The sequence below is a fragment of the Punica granatum genome, chromosome 3 (assembly GCF_007655135.1).
Source record: "Punica granatum isolate Tunisia-2019 chromosome 3, ASM765513v2, whole genome shotgun sequence".
NCBI lineage: Eukaryota > Viridiplantae > Streptophyta > Magnoliopsida > Myrtales > Lythraceae > Punica > Punica granatum.
This window is the reverse complement of record NC_045129.1, coordinates 11,725,658-11,742,649: the sequence shown is the minus strand read 5'-3', so window position 1 is coordinate 11,742,649 and position 16,992 is coordinate 11,725,658. Positions and strand designations below refer to the sequence as shown.

General features: G+C 33.9%; 1 protein-coding gene across 1 annotated transcript; it reads left to right on the top strand.

The window, feature by feature from the left end:
• Positions 1-8,612: 8,612 nt before the first annotated feature.
• Positions 8,613-16,912, top strand: LOC116198559 (DNA topoisomerase 3-alpha). The gene is made up of 17 exons (XM_031528728.1): positions 8,613-8,909; positions 9,105-9,283; positions 9,377-9,449; positions 9,858-9,980; positions 10,059-10,180; positions 10,250-10,322; positions 10,430-10,546; positions 10,860-10,943; positions 11,347-11,526; positions 11,691-11,819; positions 12,600-12,674; positions 13,428-13,517; positions 13,653-14,265; positions 14,750-14,821; positions 15,120-15,284; positions 15,538-15,658; positions 16,234-16,912. Exons 1-17 carry the CDS (start codon positions 8,613-8,615, stop codon positions 16,454-16,456), a joined length of 2,736 nt encoding a protein of 911 aa, XP_031384588.1. The 3' UTR covers positions 16,457-16,912.
• The last annotated feature ends 80 nt before the right edge of the window (positions 16,913-16,992 follow it).

The following is a 16,992-nucleotide window of genomic DNA, read 5'->3' as shown; positions in this document are numbered from 1 at the left end:
ATGCATTCTTCATCTCATCGCTATGAATCACGTGGTTATTTTCAAAATTTCTTATTTTCTCATTTTTGATCCAAAAGATACTCGTACCCCTCGTAAAGTTCTACCTTTCATTTTATATCTTTTACTCGCACACTTTTGGTGTGCTTTGTTAGTATTTTTCTCACACATTTTCAACTCTATATTCATCGCTTATTTTCAACATTTGTTGCCTCGTATATTCTATCATAGATTGCCTCAATTAAGTTAAAGTTTGTGCATCTCTTCTAAAGTACAACCCTTCACAAAGTGTTTCTCCAACTTTTTTTTCCTTTTTGCCCTTGGTAAATTAATAATATTAATATTTTATCATTTACTCAAATAATACAAATGCTACTAAACATCACATATTTTCAATATCATGGCATCCTTTCATTCGTTTTAATAGAAAAACTAATGTTTACGTATTCTTTCTCATGACCTTCGACTTCAATGCACCTTTTCATACTTCTTCATTATAAAAACTACCTAGTATGTCGTTTCTCATAATTATTCACTTTGACGAACGCATAAAACATGAAATAACTTCTCCATTCAACGCTCACGGTTCCTCTCTCCCCTTTCCCATTTACATTTGTATCTTTTCTATTTTCTCTTTCGATTTTTAATTAGTTCTCTTTTTAATTATTCTTTAACTTTACCAATCCTTGGAAAATAATTTCTTGTATCCTTTTTCTTCGACCATAATCTTTTTATTTTTTCAAGTTTCAAAAACCAACTTATACTTATTCTTTCTCGTGACCTTTCAATTTCAAGGCACCATTTCATATTTTTTTAACTATAAAAACTACCTAGCATGTTTTTTCCTATAATTATTCATTCTGACAAATATATCAAATATGAAATAATTTCTCCATTCAACGCTCATGGTTCCTCTCTCTTATTTCCTATTTATATTTGTATCGATGGATTTTTCAAAATTTATATTAAGAACACGCAGACAGCCTGGACCGAATCTCTTTCTCTCTTTCTCTCTCAGCTCGATTTCTCTCAGCTGAGTCTATCCCTCAGCTCGCGGTCCCTCAGCTCACCGCTCCCTCTCTCCCTCAGCTCCCCTCCGACTCCTTCTCTCCCTCAGACCGGGACCTCTCCCTCAGCTCCTCAACACCAGACAAAAACATGGCCACCTCCCTCTCTTCCTCCGGGTTCTTTTTCTCACATGAGAATTCCCGTGACCAACTCAACAACCATACACACCAGCCATCCCCTTGGTTTTCCTTGCCTCTCAACGCCCCACTCCCTTCTCGCTCATTCTCTTCCTGTCTCTCACTCTCGGGCTCCCAGGAAAGCAACATAAAGAACACACACACACTCGCTCTCTCGGGATATCTCTCTCACTCTCAAATTCTTTATATTAAGAATTTTTTATATTTTTAAAGAATTTTTATCCCATGATTAAATTTTTTTTATTTTTTGGCCAAATTTTAGAATTTTAAATTAATTTATTTAAAAAATTATTTAATACATTATGCCATCAAGAATTTATTTTCAAAGTCCCAATCAACTTTTTTATGGATACAAAAGTATGCATTTGGGAGAATAAAAAAAGAAAGAACAAGAAAAAGAGTTTCAAAGAAAAAAGATACCATATCATTAATTTTTTTTTCTATTGAATTTTGTTTTCTCTTATCTTAAGTTTCTTCTTCTCTCCCTATTTTTATTCTCTTTTTTTTTGTCCACAGACATCGGCTACCGTTTTATCCATTGCGACTGTAGTGCTGCAACCACCACCTGCTAACAATGTTGCACAAGCTTAAAGTCCTCATGCTATCAATGTCCTCATTCATGAGCTCTAGGTACATTTTTCGTTCTTGTTACTCAAACGTACATGTGTAAAAAAGAAGAGATAAGTTGCTTCTAATGTAAATATAATATCGATTACCAATAAACTTATCAATTTACAACTGAATTTAAATTTACTAGGCTGTCTTAGGTGGAATCTAATGTGTATTGTTTTTTTTATTAAGTATAAATTATAATATATAACATGAATTACTAAAATAAATTTATATATGCATAAAATCATTTTCGATCAACGTCCTCCCAATTTTCTTTCTTTAAAACTTAAACCCAACCTTTAAGGTGTTTAATTTTTGGAATTTTTCGATTGATTTAAATTTTCCAGTTATGGGGGTCATTGCAAGACTATTCATGAAAATAATATTTCTATTAATTACTTTGTAAACTTTTATTAGAAATTTAAATTCATTTCTCTATTGTTTTCTTTAGGATATTCTATTGAAATGAAAGATTAAGTCAGAAAAATATATCAGTCAAAAAACATTTCTTGAAATAAATTATTTTAAAATGAATTAATTTCATCTGTTTAAAATCATTTCCAATTTTTTAATCTTAGTTATCAAATTTTTATTATTCATACACTAGATTTTGCATTAGTGCTACTCGTAGCGTGAAAAAAAAACATAGTTTAAAACGTTGACTCTGTATTTTCATCATTATATACCATTTCTAATTCTATATAGTTGTGCTATTATTAAAAAAATTAAAAAATTGTGATGAAAATTGAAAAAAATATTTTTTGAAAAAAAAGAAAAATAACTTAGGTTGAGATAGAGATAGAGTGGGAGTTAAAGAGAAATAAGGAAAAAGTAGAATGGAAGATGACCACGTGTGAATTGATGGATGATCAAGATAAGATATATGAATTTAAAATTTGAGCAGTTTTATATTTTGATTCTTGCATTCAGTTTTACTTTTTCTTTAATAGAGTAAAAATAATTGGAATAATTTCGTAAAATTGTACAAAAACCGATACATACATTTAGATATAGTGATTTGTCATTATTATGTTAATTTTGTATATACTTTTTCATGTTGCACATGTGTAAATACTATTATTAATATATACATATATATGTTTCCATTGAATTTAATATTATTTATTTATTTTATTGTAAAATTAAATGAAATATTTTTTTGTGAATATTATTAGTTTCCTTTGTAATTTTTCTTTTTAATTTAATATTTAAATACACATGGGTCCACTTAATAGATTTCCATGTGCCATATCTACAATGTTAGGACCGTATTAGAAAAATCTGTTGAAATTGACAGAAAAGTGACGGCACGTTAGACGTAATAAGAAACTAATAATTTGTAATTTTTTCAATTAAAAAAATTCGTGCTAGAAATAATAAAAAAGCCAAATTTTTTTCTATTTTTGGGTTATCAACCCTCACAAATATTATTGACTATTTTTATTTTAATTTATATGAAGATTAAATTAAGAACATATTTCTGACTAGAAACGATCACAAATCCATTCAAAAGGAGATACTATTAATTTACTTATAATTTATATATTTCTTTGTTTTAAAGAGTTTTCTTATATATTATGTCGTTCAAGTATTATGTATTTTAACCTTACTAAAAAAGGTTTCACGTGCAATTCACGTATAAATTTACTAATAATAATAATAATAATAATATAATTGTGTAGATTTTTTAGATGTTAATAATAATAATAGCAATCCAATTTTTCTTTTTCTCGTGCAAGGTACAAAAATTTATTGCATGTGACATTCGAAAAGTGGTTGAATGAGAAGTCTCTATTTTAAGATTTTGTAGAAATGGCAAATAATGGTGAAAGCCCCATCAATTATATATTATTGTTTTCAATAGGTTTAATTTTTTTCAGTAGGCAATTATATATTATTCATAGACAAAAATTTAATGCATGTGGCATTCCAAAAGTCTTTGAATGAGAAGTCTTCATTTCGAGATTTTGTACAAGTGCCGAACAATGGTGAAAGCCCAACAATTATATATTATATATAAATTATTATTATTATTATTATTATTATTATTATTTTGTCTCCAGCAATTATTTTCTTCCCTGACATTTGATAAAATAATAATAACAGTTATTACTATAACAATTATCATTTTTGTCTCAGCAATTATCCTATTTGGTGAAAATTTAAAAAATATTTGATGATGATGAACAACAACAACAACAATAACAATAATGTATAAGTTTTGTCGGTAGGCAATTATATATTATTCATAGACAAAAATTTATTGCATGTGGCATTCCAAAAGTCTTTGAATGAGAAGTCTTCATTTCGAGATTTTGTACAAATGGCGAACAACGGTGAAAGCCCAACAATTATATATTATATATGGATTATTATTATTATTATTTTTGTCTCCAACAATTATTTATTCCCTAACATTTGATAAAATAATAATAACAGTTATTACTATAACAATTATCATTTTTGTCTCAGCAATTATTATATTTGGTGAAAATTAAAAAAATATTTGATGATGATGAACAACAACAACAATAATGATGATGATGTATAAATTTTTGAGATGTCAATAATAATAATAATAATAATAATAATAATAACAATTAAGCTTTTAATTTTTTTTTTGTGCAAGTTACAAAAACTTATTGCATGTGACATTTCAAAAGTCGTTGAATTGTAAGTCTCCATTTGAAGATTTTGTACAAATGTCAAACAATGGTGAAAGCCCCAACAATTATGTGTTATATATAGACAAAAATTTATTATATGGGGCATTCCAAAAGTCGTCAAATGAGAAGTCTTCATTTGAAGATGTTGTACAAATGACAAATAATGGTGAAATCCCCATAAACTATATATTATATATAGGTTCGATTATAGTTAAAAAAATATTTGATGGTGATGACAACGACGACAACAACAATAATAACAATAGTAATAATGATAATGATGATGATGATGATGATGATAATAATAATAATAATATAGATATATAGATTCTTGAGATGCTAATAAAAATAATAGCAATTAAGTTTTTTTTTCCTATACAAGTTACAAAAATTTATTACACTAGCATACTGGACTTGTGCGTTGTGCGGATTTTATAAGGAATTTTATTATAAAAGTGGAAGTATGAAAATAATAACTGGTTTGAATTTATAATATATACTAGCATGTAAAAAGTTATGATGTAAATTTAAACTTGTAATAAAATAATATATATTAAATTTATATCAAAATTTCTTAAGTAAGGAATTCATGTAATATATACATCATTGCAATTATCAAATTAATTTATATGAAAAATTAATCTAAAATTTGAATACTTTTAGATAAGGTTGTTAGTTTTATTTTATGAAAGAATAAGAACTTTAGAGTTTATCAAAACTTTTAAACTTTTTTTTAAAGATAAAAATTTTAAATTTTATTTTTTGCTTGTGTGCATTTATTATAACTGATATTCCATATATTAAATATTATGAGTTTGAACGCTTTTAGATAAAATGATCCATTTCTTGGAGGAGAGTTTTACTTAATTAAACTTTTTATAGGATTAGCTATAATGCTTAAATTTTTTAAATTATTTTTAAGTTTATATAAGCATAAATGATTAATTATTTTTAAATGAAGAATATATATATATATATATATATTGTCAACAATATGATAATAAGTGACTGAAATATTTACATACATTTTTAATATTTTCTTTTTAATATATATAATACTAACATATGAATTAGTAAAGATTTTATCACTTTACCCTGTATTATTTTGACATTCTCTTTTCTACCCTATCAATGGATCGGTTATTTTCGTAAAATGATTAATATATTTTTATTTGTTAACAATATGATGATAAGTGATTGAGATACTTTTCCATGCACTTTTGAATATTTTCTTTATAATATATATAGTATATTAACATATAAATTAGTAAGAATTTTATCACTTTACTCCGATAGTATTTAGACATTTTCTTTTTAACCTCTATTCATTTCATTGGTTACAACTTTATATACATAATAGTTTTTCATCTTGTGCTTTGCATGGTTCATTTTCATATATTCCTATACCATTTCTTATTGAAATTATTTCCGAATTGAAACACAAATTTTTCTGATTAAAAATAATAAAAACTTTCAATTTTTAATTATAATTTCAAATATTTATCATAACATTTTTGTTATAAATTAGAGTAAGTTAATATTTTTGCCACATAGCTAGTTAATTATTATAATAATATTTTTGAATTATTTATTCAATTGATATGCATCATCATATTTTTGTTAATTAATGATATAGATTGACATATAATTAGAATAAAACTTTATTTTGCTCTTTTTTGAAAGATATTTATGAGATTCTTATTTATAATTTTTATTTTTTATTTTATTTATGAGTTTAAGCTTTAGTGCTATATTATAATATTTTTTATTTTTAAGATCATAACTTTTTAAAATTATATTTTTATTGATGAGCTTAAAACATTTATATATCATTTTATAACAATTATTCTGAATTTTGAAAAACATATTGGTTTCTTAACACAACACAATATTCTAATTAATTTCAAGTTTCATGCGATTATTAAATAATAAAATTAGATTAATTTTGCTTGGTTCAATATATATTTTGCAACAGACAATCCCAATTAGTAAGCATTATATTACATAAATATTTTTTGATAGTAAGAATATTAGAAAATTTTGTTGTTGATGGCACCCGTATGATAAGTTCATATATATTTACTTCATTACCCATTTTTTAATATGCAAATTCTGTGACATTCCTTGTTTAATTTTTTATATTATCATAAGTTCATAAATAATAATTATGTTAGCATCCAATTAAATAAATAAAATTTACATGATTAAATTAACTCTCTTAAACTTTTTAGAATTTTGTTCACGGATGAGAGATCATTTTTAATATAGGAGTCAATTCAGTTCAATTGAATTGCAAATGAAATATATTCTTTGGAAAACTAAAGAATTTAACTTCAATACATTGAATCCATATTTGTTATGCCGTATTAAGGGGAGGATAGGATTTCTAAAATCCTAATTTGGAGTTTGGTGGTGATGGGATTGGGATTTGATTTGGGATATGTAGAGATATAATATTAAGCAACTAATCCCAGGGGAGGAGTGGATTAAACCCGAGTTAGAATATGACTATTACGAAAAGGCTAAAATGCCCCCATTTTCCTTTCCAACTCATGAAAATTGCCATTGGCTTTGGAGAAGAACGAAGAGGTGCGGTGGTGGCCTGATTCTGGCTACCACCGCCTCGACAAGGTCAGCAATGACCTCAATTGGGCAGTATTGGTTGGAATTGAGCCACTGCTGCAGCGGAATTTGCCTTAATCTCTCTCTCTCTCGTTGAAGAGAAGGAGATGAGTAGCAGAGCCATGGTGGTGGCCCGTGCTTGATTTCGACCATCACCGCCCACAGAAGGTCGTCGACAACCTCTAGGTACGCCGTGCTGATGGTGGCCATAATCGGGCCACCACTGCCCAGCACGATAACATTTTAGTTTTAGAAACTTTTCAGAAAAAAATAATAATTTAAGGGCAAATTTGTCATTTTGATCTCATAGTATATTCTCAAACCTAGACATACCCCAAACACTCGATTAGGATATATATCTAGAGACTTCAAATTCCATCCCATCCCGCTCCTATTACTATCCATAAACCGGCGACCAAACGTAGCCCAAAAGTAAATAGGGTCTCAGAGTTCTACTTCCCTCAAATAAAGAACTAGAGTTCTATGATAGTCTAACTGATTTATTTCCACCTATTATGTGCTGGATCAATTTCATTGTCCCGAGCCAAATGTAACTCTATGCTTTTGCTTTACCAGCGTAGATATCATCTTTATTGGCGGGTGAGAGAAATGAGATTGGAAATATTAATCGTTTTGATAATATCATGATTTATTATTTATTTCTTAATCCTGAATCGACCAATGATATATATTGATTATTTGGCACTCTAGGAATAAAAAACGAAAAAACGAAAAACGAAAAAGGCCAATGGCAATATTAGGCCATTCGAGTGGACTACGATGTCAAACCCAGTCCACACCCTGCCCGATACTGTGACTGGATCGATCGGCCAGATGGGCCACCGGCCCATTCACCACGGATGGAATCTCATTTTGCACCCTAGACTTTATGGTTGCACCACCACGCACCCTCAAGTTCTTCTCTGCACCAAGAAATTTCCATTCTACACTTCCCTTTGCATCACGATGATAGACATATTGCAGCGTAGAAGTGAGCTGGGAACGTGTAAATGATAGTTTGATTTTTAAATTAAATTACAGTATTACCGACATAATTATTCTTATTTAGCATTCATAAAAATACTTTATAATTACCTGTAAATTAGTATTTTACAAGTAGAGTCTCGCTGGCATCTAATAATCGATGCCCAACAAGCCAATCATTTATAGCCCTTATTTTCTTTAGTTGACGTGTAAAACACTTGCAAAAGTAATTGTTTGGATTTTCTAAATTCTTACGTAGGTCTCTCGTCGTCCAAATAAGAAAAGATGAACAACATTGCAGATCACTGCGAGGATTTTCTCGAACTTTAGGGTCCGAAATGGTTTAACTAAATATTTCAGGGTGCAAAATGAAATTTCCTTGGCCTATGGAAGGCGGGAATTCGCTCTTACGGCGCCCGCAAACGCAGGAAAACCAAAATCAAACCCATCGGTCGAAGTCGAATACTCCGCTCACAGTCTATCACTCCCTCTCCCCATAGCCCACGGCCGCCGGCGTCCAACGACCATGTCCGGCGGCGGCCGAGCTATAGCCGTTCTCAACGTGGCGGAGAAGCCATCGGTGGCGAAGTCAGTCGCCACCATCCTGTCGAGGAACCAAGGGTTGCGAGTCCGAGAAGGCCGCTCCCGCTACAACAAGATATTCGAGTTCGATTACAACATCAGGGGGCAGCCCTGTCGCATGCTGGTGACTTCCGTTACCGGCCACATGATGGAGCTCGAGTTCGAAGAGCGCTACCGGAAGTGGCACTCCTGCGACCCCGCCGATCTCTATCGAGCTCCCGTTCGGAAATTCGTTCCCCAGGTCCTCTTTTTGGTTCCTTCTCTTTATGAAAAGGATTGGTCGAGTGAACTCGCTTCAGTTTGTTCCCTGTATTGTCTCCGAATTTTCACTTCACTTCCGAGAATTCATTCTGATGCTGCGCATTTGACGTCGAATCGGCAAGAAGAACAGGGAAATGTTACTGAATGCCTGTCCTTTGGATTGTTATATGCATAGGACAAGCTAGATATAAAGAGGACACTGGAAGAGGAAGCTAGGAGGTGCCAGTGGCTTGTGCTGTGGCTCGACTGCGACAGGGAAGGGGAGAACATCGCATTTGAAGTTATTGATATATGCACTGCAGTTAACCACCGTCTTACCATCAAAAGGGCTCGCTTCTCTGCACTCATTGAGAGGTCTATATTACCTTTCATGTCCCATTGTCGATATTCCATTGAAGTGGGAGGTCATGGTTATGCTTATGCGACTTTTTATTCTTCAAATGCCAGGGAGATTCATGCCTCGGTGCAGAATCTTGTCAATCCCAATAAACGGTTTGCTGAAGCTGTGGATGCTAGACAAGTGGGTACATTTCCTTGATTAGGTCTAGATTTGGAATTAAAGATGCTGAAAAGTCTATGGACATGATTTACTTTCTTTTCCCTTTCTAGTGTTTACACGAAATCTCACTTATCAGATTCCATTATGGAAGACACAATTTTTTCCTGAAGAATTCGCCATGATATATCTGATTCATGCATAGTATCATGAAAAGTGGTACCCTGTTGAGTTAAGGAACCATGGCATATATGTTTGGAATAGGTCTGAAAAAGTAACTAAAAATAGGTCTGAAAAAGTATCTAAAAATATCAAATTTAGATATTTGTACCTTGTTGAGGTAAGAAACCATGGCATATATGTTTGGAATAGATTCCATTTTGAGAGAGTTGAAAAGGCATTATCTCGACACTAATTGTAGGTATATTGCAGGAAATTGATCTGCGTATTGGTGCTTCCTTCACCAGATTTCAGACAATGCTTTTAAGAGATGCATTTGTTATTGATTCTGCCACAGATGACAGAAACCTTGTCCTAAGTTATGGTCCCTGCCAAGTAAGGCGATGACAGAGCATGTTATGATTTGTTGATAGCTTAGCAGTTCACTTTATTGAGGCACATTCTCCTTTGCAGTTTCCCACCCTAGGTTTTATTGTTGAACGCTTTTGGGAGATCCAAGCACATGAGCCTGAAGAGTTTTGGACAATTAACTGCTCTCACAGATCTGAAGAAGGTCTTGCTACCTTCAATTGGACGTAAGTGGGGGAGAATGTTTGCTGTCATATTTGTCTATCTTCATTTATTAATACATTTTCATTATGCAGGCGTGGACATCTATTTGACTACACTTGTGCGGTTATATTATATGAGATGTGTGTTGAGGAGCCGTCTGCGACAGTAAGTCATTCTGATATGCTATTGATTGAAAAGAAAAAGTTCATTTTAAATAACAGTGCTTTTATTTCTATAGCAGCTTTACTTTTTTTTCCATTGCCATTATACAGGTTACTAAAGTTAGACAGCAGGAGAAACACAAGTATCCTCCACATCCCTTGAACACAATTGAGCTAGAAAAACGGGCATCTCGTTATTTTAGGATGAGTTCTGAGCACACTATGAAGGTGAGCACTTGTAGTGATGGTGCTTAAATATTTCCGTACTTTCTTGTACTTTTTCTTCAACGCGAAGATTTTTTCCTTGAAAAAGACGTGTTCCAATATTTGATTGGGCTCAGAATACAACCAAATCAAGCAGTAAGTTTACTGATTTCATTGTTTACTTGCTGTATAGCTGATTCATCTGATGATGATGCCAATTAGCCATTAGTAAGTAATGAAAAGTAGCTTATATAGTTAGTGTAGGATCTTATGATACATGAACATGTGATGAACATTCCTAGCATGATACTCTTTTTGCTCATTTTAATTGCTACAGGTGGCTGAGGAACTGTATCAAGCTGGTTTTATTAGTTATCCTCGCACAGAAACTGACAACTTCTCTTCAGGAACTAATTTGCATGTGAGTAGCTATTGCTCTTGCTGGAAGACAGTATAGCTGGTTTTGACAATACTTATACCTACAGATGGAATGATGTTGCAATTTGTGAACTTTTCATTAGAAAATGTTACATAAACATCATGAAAGAACAGCAACAACAGTAACACAAGAGAATGGTTTGAGCCACTGCTGTTCAGTTTTGCTTCTGCACCATGTTTTGAAATTGATGCGAAATGAATGGGGAGTAGAAATTTACTCTAGAGAAATTTAAAATAAAAATCTGAAATGTTGCAATTGAGTATTAAAGCTATGGCCGTATTACTAAATATTCCTGAGAAGCTACTGTACATAACATTCTATCTCTTATATTGACTGTTTTCCCCCTTCTTATCTGTAATTTGGTAATGGTTTTAATGTGGTGTAGGCGATAGTTCAAGAGCAACTGGAGCATCCGGTATGGGGGCCTTATGCACAACGATTATTAGAACCTGGTTCAGGACTTTGGAGAAACCCCAGCAACGGTGGCCATGATGATAAGGCTCATCCACCCATTCATCCAACAAAGTTTTCTGCTGGAGAGAATAATTGGAGCCAAGATCATCATGTTAGTATGCTACCAGAGGATTGTTCATCTTCTCATCATAACTAAACTGACTGTGCCCTGCTCTTACAATTTTTCATTCATTTTGCACTTATACGTCCATGATTGAACAATGCCACACTCAGTTCACTTCCTTTCTGTATCTTACTTTATAGTATTCATTGCAGAAATTGTATGAACTGGTGGTTCGCCATTTTCTAGCGTGTGTTTCCCAACCAGCTGTTGGAGCAGAAACTACAGTTGAAATTGATATTGCTGGCGAACAATTTGCTGCATCAGGAAGAGTGATTATAGCTGTGAGTTCTCTGTATTTCCCTATCTTCAATTTTGGTGATTGAACTTTTGAATCGTAAAATATGTTTTGGATAATTAAGTATTTAATTTGTAGGATAAAAATTTTAAAAAATTATTATAAGTGATTGCTGCATTCATAACTTGTCAGTCATGAGAGGAGGATGTCATAATCCTGTTGTGACATGACATGACACAATTTAATATTGTACAGCCTCTGGTTTGGATATCACATAGGATAAGCAGATCCTCTGAAATAGCGGAAAACAGGGGCTGGTGGGAGATATTATTCTTAAGCAAAAAGAGAACGTTTGAAATTGTTCAGATATATATAGCAAATAGAAATCTTAGGTTCTGACATTTTTTATAAAGTTGCACAAACATTGATTACAAGGATATGGAGACTCTTTATTGCAGTTTAAAGCAAATTCTATCGCTATTTGTTGGAGCAATTTTGCTTTCTCAAATGACAAAGAGTTGATGAAGTTCAGGGTCAACTGGACAAAACATGAGGGCCTATATAATCTTCAAAAGCATCTTTTCTTAATCTTGTTAGAAGATCTAGCTCCACACGATTGAGGTCTCCTTCATGATGCATGTTACTTGTTTAATTAGTCCTCTGCAAAAGGAAAAGTTATATCAACTTGCTAGTTCTGGGTATACATGAGATTAGACCAATTGGTGTAGTTGATTCATTTTATTATTATTATCATTTTCTGTAGAATTTTGGAGTCTCAATGTTGTTTGCAATTAACTGAGATAGCTTCTTTATTTACTTTTTCCAGAAAAATTATTTAGATGTTTATCGATTTGAATCTTGGGGAGGTTCAGTGATTCCAACATATTTGCCGGGCCAGCAGGTATGGTTATATGCAATTGGATCTCATTTTGCATGCAATCATCATACTTATCTCTTTCTTCTCTATAGCTTGCTTTGCAACATGAGGGCTATACTAAATTAATAAGACATGCCAATTTCATTGAAGTAGCATGTGAGATTGCTCTAAGAAGCAATGCACAGTTTTCTTTCCCGACTCTGCAGCAACCACAACTATAAAACCAAGAAGATTTTCAGTCTATAAACTATGTTTGAAAATTTTACCATATGATCTATTCTTATCCTTTCTTGCCATTCTCAAAAAGCTGGAGACCATTCAGCATGGCAGTGGCCAAATCTTGGATATTCTTGCTCTTAAAGCTACCTAAGTTTGTTTCTTCTTTCAATCTTGCTGCTTATTCTTTATATTCCAATTTGTATTTGAAGTCTTCTTTAACCTCGTAGCTTTCTTAAAAAAGCAACTAAGAAAGATGGAGGTGAATACATTTGAATTTTTTGTAATTCTTATATAATTGAGGTACACTATTGTTTTGCAGCAAAGAAATAGGTGGCGCATAACAATAAGTTTACTGGCCATATTGTCATTACCCGCCAACATGGAAATGAGGGGAAAAAAAGAAAAAAGAAAAAACAGTTGGAAATGAACAGATCAAGAACCAGGATTCATGTTGGAATTTGGCATCTTATATCATGTGTCACACTAAATGGGTTGAATAATTGTCCATTCACCTTGAGCAAGGCCTTGATGAGCATTTCTCTTTTGTTGCTGCTACAGTTTGTACCCACCACACTCACTCTTGATTCTGGAGTTACTAGGCCTCCACCACTTCTGAGTGAGGCTGATTTGCTGAATTGCATGGACAAGGTAGAGAAGATTTATGCTCCATTTGAGCTAATTAATCTGGGTTAATAGTTCTGGTTTGATATTTATTCCCTCCAATGTGAGCTTTAACCCCAACATTTTTTTTCTTTTTATATTCCACAATTTGCATTCTCTCAGGCAGGCATTGGCACAGATGCGACAATGCATGATCATATCAAGAAACTGCTCGATCGCTTTTATGCAACCAAGGACCACAACACTCGCTTCTCTCCAACTAATCTTGGCGAAGCCCTAGTTATGGGATACGATGACATGGGTTACAAATTATGGAAACCGAACCTAAGATCAATGATGGAGTTTGACATGAGAGCAGTTAGCGAGGGTTCTAAGAGCAAGGCTGAAGTTCTGGAAACATGCCTTCAGCAGATGAAAGCGTGCTTTCTAGATGCCAAGTTGAATAAAGAAAAACTTTTTGAAGCCATGGCTGTGTTCTTTGAGAGATCCAATAGACCTGTTAGAGATGATCAGCATGCGACTGTAGAAGTTGTTAGGTTGTGCCAACTTTGTAAGCAGTCCAATATGGTGCTTAAGCAAAGCAGAGATGGTAATTTCATGGTCAGTTGTCTGGGCTATCCGTTGTGTAGAAATGTTGTTTGGCTTCCTGGGTCGTTGTCAGAGGCAGCTGTGACCACTAATGTATGCCAATCCTGCACCCCACCCCCTGTCCACATGATTCAGTTTAAGTTTCGTCGGCTTGAAATTCCACCAAACTACAATGTTGACCACCTAGGTATGTATTCTCTATAATTTTCTTGGGGATCTTGCATGTTTTGCAAGAACTTTAATTCTAAGGTGGATGAGAATGTGTTTATACTTCTGTGGAAAAGCCTTGGTTAACCAAAGAAACGTTATCGTGAGTCATTTTGTGCCTTTATACTTGCAGAGAGAACAAGATGGAATGCACAAATTTCTAAAGATGCATTTTTTTCTTGTTTTTCTTTGGAAGTACTAGATAATAAATGCTCACTAACAGATTGCTCATGTAAATTCCTGCATCTCCATCTCATCTTTTTACATACTACATCTTGGATGTATTTCTAGTCTGTCAATTGCTGTCCTCTCTTTTGGCTGCACTAGTTCAGGGCCTAAATTTGCATTAAAGTGAAAAGTGTGCAATTTGAAACTCTTTTTAGGTGGCGAAGCATGTGATTCAGAATGCTGCATTGGAATTCTATTGTGGGCTTCATTATAAAATTTTAGTCAATTCTTGGCAGGTTGCATCGGTGGGTGCGATGACATTCTCCGGCAGTTGATAGAAATTTGTGGAACTGGGTCTCGGATGCCAGGTTTCTAAGGATTCTTCCATTATAAGAATTTGTCTTGGTGTAAAATGTATTGAGTAAATCATATTGTCAATGTTATTATCATTTTGGCGTACCAATTTTCATCCTTAAAGTTATAGCTATATATATATATTTATTTTTCCATTTCTTATCTTAAAATGGGAAATTTTGCACCCTTAATTCATGCGACTTTCATTGATTAAGTTGAAAATGTATGTTCCATGCTGGTACTTTATAGATCTCCACAGAATGCTCAAATTTTCAATCTAGACGACTTACAAATGAATTGTACATGGTACAGCAAGAGGGCAAGGGTCCACACCATTGCCAAGTGCCGCCCAAAGAAGTACCACTAGGACACAAGTGTGCACAAACTGCAGGCAGATAGGGCATTCTGTTGGCGATTGCCCCTCACAGGTTTCGGGCACATCAAATTCTCGGACTCGCAGAACGACCCCACAAAATGGTAATTCCTGGAAGAACTCTTCCCGTCTTTCCATTGAAAGCACGGAATACATGTATATGGATTCATTGTATAGCATGTTGGTGTTCGATGAATGAAATTTTTTATCAAGTTAGAGAGTGGTGCACTGCATTCTGCGCCAAGAATTGCTAATTCTGCTCGGACAATTGGATATTGAGCAAACTGATCATTGTATTTCTTCCCTGCTTGAAAAAGCTGATTAATGAATGGTAATATCATGCTTGTAAATGTGCAGGTGAAACTTCAATTCCATGCAGCACATGTGGAGCATTATGTGCTTTAAGAACTGCGAATACTGCCACTAACAGAGGGAGAAAATTTTACTCTTGTCAATCACCGGAATGCAACTTCTTCGTGTACGTATCTAATTTTCCCATCAAACTGCATTTATTTACAGTGAATCTACAGTACTTGTTTTGTTTTTCACTCCTTAGTGTTTATTTTCTGGTCGAGGGAATAAAATGTCACGCAGCTGCATCTACAAGTAGAAATTGCAAATAATAAAATCGAAACTGTCCATTCTTTGTTTCACCGCATAAAACTTTCCGGGTACGATAAGGCAGGACAGCAAGCATAGGATGAGGTCAGAGAGAAGACAGGGAAGTAGTTCGGGAAAAGGGTTGGGAATACCTAGCAAGCAACCTAGAGGAAGGTGGTTTATAGGACTTTAGGATTAAAAGATTTTAGGACTATGCAGAGGGAACTTGGGAATGAGGGAGGACGCAGATAGCCGGGATTAATTATCTTCCATCATTCAAAACTTATTACAAGCTAATGTTTAACATATTGTGGAAATGAAGAAGTAAATGAGCCATTGAATGGAACATATCTCAAACTTGGAAACAGATTAATAAGAAAACTTAATTGTCCTAAAATTCAAGAGGTTTTTCAAACCCCCCCCCCCCCCCCCCCCAATATGTTTACAATGCAGATGGGAAGATAACCTTGACAGTGCAACTGGAGGAAGACGAAATTCCAGTGGCACATCGGGCCGAGGCAGGGGTTCCCACGGCGGGACCCGTGGCAGGGGTTCCCATGCCGGGAGCCATGGTAGTACTTTCGTTTCTGTGACTGGTGATGCCATTACTGGGAGGTGTTATGCCTGTGGAGACCCCTCCCATTTTGCAAATGCATGCCCGAATCGTAATGCCTGATGACTCACACAACAAAATCATGGTTGCTTATCTTCTCTCCTGGCGTCGCCAAACACTGGAGGTGGTGCTAAACTTCTTGGTGTCTTCAGTCCGAGTGCAGCGACATCCCATGAGACCTTTCTTTGCACCAAAGTCAAGCTGATTTATCCGAACTTCAATCCCAATGAAAGAATATCAGTAAAGCACCTATTAAAGCTTTCATTAGACAGTTTCCTCTGTATCTTCAGACTGTCTTTAGAGTTCTTCCGAAGAGTGGAAGCTCAGGCGAAGGATAAGCAACTGCGACGTGCTGCAGTTCTGTAATTTCATGTTTGGTGAGATGTACATGAAATATAATCGTATTGAACCGAACTGGATCATATGATCCAATTTCATATTGTAAACCCTTTTCATTTTCGAACTAAGCATGACATAGTTAGGGGAGGGCGCCAGTGCTCTCTCCGTCCTGTTTTCTGATTTTGCCTTGAACTAGTCCTCTTTGCAGCTTTTTCTTATTACTAGTGAATCTATAGGTGCGTTGCACGTGAAAGGTTTCT

Excerpts from the sequence above, each read along its gene's own strand:
- LOC116198559 (XM_031528728.1), top strand. The coding sequence starts at position 8,613 with ATGTCCGGCGGCGGCCGAGCTATAGCCGTTCTCAACGTGGCGGAGAAG. Across the intron at positions 10,181-10,249 it reads CTTGCTACCTTCAATTGGAC|GCGTGGACATCTATTTGACT; the intron begins GTAAGTGGGGGA and ends TTCATTATGCAG. Across the intron at positions 10,944-11,346 it reads CTTCAGGAACTAATTTGCAT|GCGATAGTTCAAGAGCAACT; the intron begins GTGAGTAGCTAT and ends AATGTGGTGTAG.